The sequence below is a fragment of the Babylonia areolata genome, chromosome 7 (assembly GCF_041734735.1).
Source record: "Babylonia areolata isolate BAREFJ2019XMU chromosome 7, ASM4173473v1, whole genome shotgun sequence".
Lineage (NCBI taxonomy): Eukaryota > Metazoa > Mollusca > Gastropoda > Neogastropoda > Buccinidae > Babylonia > Babylonia areolata.
This window is the reverse complement of record NC_134882.1, coordinates 18,311,415-18,314,748: the sequence shown is the minus strand read 5'-3', so window position 1 is coordinate 18,314,748 and position 3,334 is coordinate 18,311,415. Positions and strand designations below refer to the sequence as shown.

Genomic DNA, 3,334 nt, shown 5'->3' with positions numbered 1-3,334 from the left:
AGCTGCGCAAGGTAGGCAAACAGTTAAAGTGGAACAATCATCAGTCAATGACACGAGTTAGTCCCCCCCCTCGCCTCCCTACCGCCTCCCCCTCCCCCCAACACACACACACACACACTCCCCCAGTTCCGACGTTAATTCTTTTTACCCCCCCCCCCCCCCCCACCCGTTTTTTTTTTCTTCTTCAACAATTCATTCCTTTATTTATGCATTTATTTACGCATTTCTTCATGATCAATTTTTGCAGTAAATCTATCTATTTGCTTGTTTCCATTTTCCATGTCATTTTAGTCACAACACAGTTTGTTTGTAATCATCTTGTCGGATTCTTCCTTTCTTCCTTTCTTTTCTATATGTCCTTCATTTCCTTTCCATTTTATTCTTTCTACACATAGTATACAGTATACCCCTTTCCTCCTGTCTCTCAATCTTACCTCTTTTATTCCTTCCGGTCTTCTCTCTCTCTCTCTCTCTCTCTCTCTCTCTCTCTCTCTTTCTCTCGATCTCTCTCTCTCTCTCCTTCCTTTCTTTCTTCCTTCTTTCCTTCTGTCTAGTTCCACCCTTTCTTCCTCATTCCTTCCTTTTTTCTTTTTTCTTTAATTGAAAAACACCCCCCAAAAAATCCCACCCTATTTTTATCCGGGGCGGAGGGTTGGGGGAGGAAGGATCGTGGCGGACGAGTGACAGGGGGAATTTTGACGTGGGAGGAAAAGTGTCTACTGGCCGTATAAAACGTGACACGGGCCGAGTTGACCTGGTAGGAACAAAACTCAGTCAACCAGGGTGGAAAGACGTTTTTTTGTCGATCAGAAAGGGAAGCCGTGAATAGGAAAAGGTGCGTTGGTTTGCACAAAAGAAGTTTGGCCCTGACTAGAAGCGTGACTGAAAATCAGTAACCCCTTCCAAAACAACAGGTGAGAGACATAATATGATCTGTTTTATTGTTCTGCTGTTGTTGCTGTTTATTATGATGATGGCGACGTTGTCGTCGAGTGATGTTATTTGGTGTGTGTGTGTGTGTGTGTGTGTGTGTGTGTGCCACGGTGTGTGTGTGTGACAGTGTGTGTTACAGTGTGTGTGTGTGTGTGTGTGTGTGTGTGTGTGCCTATGTGTATGCGCCCAGGTGCGTGTCTATATATATTGTGTCTGGGTGTGTTTCTCAAGTTTGTTTGTTGGGTTTTTTGGTTGTTGTTGTTTTTGTTGTTTTTGTTTTTGTTTTTCCCCGTTATTTTCATGCTGAATAATTTCGATCGTCTGTAGGTCCATCTGTCTGTTGACGGCGAAGCAGTATTTTCTTTGGCCAGTGTATGAGTGTACGTCTGTGTGTACAATGCGAATGGTGCGCATGTGCATTTGCGTGTATGCATCAGCACCACTGTTCATTTTAGGTACTTTAAGCTTCCACGTAAATAAGATGGCACTGGGACATGAGCAAAGTAAACAAACTAAAGGAAAAGGTGTTTTTCTTTCTCTGCTTCATTCTATCAATCCAATAGGAAACGGGCATAAACTTGATATTATCATTATTGTGTTTATTATGCAAACATGTCATATACGTGCATTTGTGTGTGCACATGTCTGTCCCGCGTTGGTGCGTACTTACTTTCGTGTGTATGTGTGTGTGTGTGTGTGTGTGTGTGTGTGTGTGTGTGTCGGCTTCAGTAGGCTGAGGTATTTTGTCTCAGTTATGTCTCAAGTTTTTTTTTCTTGAGGAGATTTTTTTTTCCCACCAAGGCATGAGAGGGTACGAGACTGGCTTGATGTGGGTGGAGAGTAAGGTGTGTGTGTGTGTGTGTGTGTGTGTGTGTGTGTGTGTGTGTTGGGGATGGTTGGTGTGTGTGGGGGCAGGGGCGTGGGGTGGGGGTGGGGGGGGGTAGGTTGAGAGGTTTACTTAAGGCGAGCCATGCATAATACACTCGCTCAGTCAGGCTATATACAGTTTGTCAAAATTTATTTACACAGCATGGGCAAACTTCTAAGACACAAATTTACTGTCGTGAAATCTCGCTCCTAGACGCATGCATGAATACACGTACTCATGCAATACAAAAAAACAACAACAAAAAAACCCACATAAAAACAAAAAATGCAGGTTGTATAATATTTCCCATCTTTGTGAATTTTTTTTGTTTTTTTTTTTGTATTTCAGTTAAACACACACAGACACACACAGACACACGCACACACACACACACACACACACACACACACACACACACACACACACACACACACACACACCAGGCGCATTTGCTTTTGTATTGAAAGGTTTGCACAGGTGCAAACCGGAGGAGCACGGCGAATAAATAATTTGTTTTAGGTGTGTGTGTGTGTGTGTGTGTGTGTGTGTGTGTGTGTGTGTGTGTGTGTGTGCAAAGATGAACAACGTAGTCTGATCTATCCTGAGGTTAATACCAGAAAAATACTATCATCATTTATGTTGTGTTTCCTATAGTTTGTATTCTGTTTCTGATAGTTATATTTTTCTTAATTGTTTATGTTTAATCTTGGTGTAAAATACTATTGCTGTTATATAATATCCTCCATGCCCCAAAAGTGGTGAAAGGATTAAAGATTCTTGATTCTTGTGTCTGTGTCTGTGTCCGTGTGGATGTCTGTGTCTGTCCGTGTCACTATGATTGTGAAAACACTGTCCAACAACTGCGTGACCAGTTTTATGGCATACAAGTGGCCTGTGATAACCTTTCCCCAACTGCAACCTACTCAGTTATTCAGTGAAATCGGAGAGATACGACTTTCTTGTTGTCCATTCCAATCCGTGTTCGTATGTATATTGTGACATTTTAAAAATTGATGATTATACTGGTTACACAAGAGCGAGAGAGAGAATGAAAGAAATAGAGAGAAAACAAGAGAGAGAGACAGAGAGGCAGACAGACAGACAAAGAATCAGACAGACAGACAGACAAACAGACACAGAATAAGAGAGAGAGGCAGACAAACACGCAGAGAGACAGACAGACAGACAGACAGACAGACAGACAGACAGACCCATATTCAATATCTCAGCCATGAAGTGTGGCTTGGGCTTCAGACGATGGAATTTGACAAACTTCCGCGGCCACATGAAGGGGTATGGTAACTATATACACTTTTTTTCTTCTTCTTTTTTTCCCTTTTCTAGCGTTTCTTCTTGGTAGTGGGTTTTTGGTTTTTGTTTTGTTTTCTACTTGTTCTTTGAAACAAACTGGTGGTTTTCTCTGCCGTCTTTCTGTGGCATTCACCCTTTCCTCCAGTATAACCAGAACAATGTATCATACGCCTTTAATACCCAGACTATGTAATACCAGTAATCTAAAACCATCTTGCTGTG

At 42.1% G+C, this 3,334-nt stretch overlaps 1 protein-coding gene across 2 annotated transcripts in view; it reads left to right on the top strand.

Annotated features, from left to right (window-relative positions):
• Window positions 1-751: 751 nt before the first annotated feature.
• The window catches only part of LOC143284178 (transmembrane protein 272-like), a 17,590-nt gene continuing 15,007 nt past the window's right edge, over window positions 752-3,334 (top strand). Inside the window, exons 1-2 of one of the 2 annotated variants that reach the window (XM_076590841.1) lie at window positions 752-914; window positions 3,056-3,094. In XM_076590841.1, the coding sequence (XP_076446956.1) occupies window positions 3,059-3,094 (36 nt within the window). In that variant the 5' untranslated portion in view covers window positions 752-914; window positions 3,056-3,058. The remainder of the gene's footprint in view (window positions 915-3,055; window positions 3,095-3,334) is intronic. The other variant, XM_076590843.1, reaches the window with a different exon arrangement.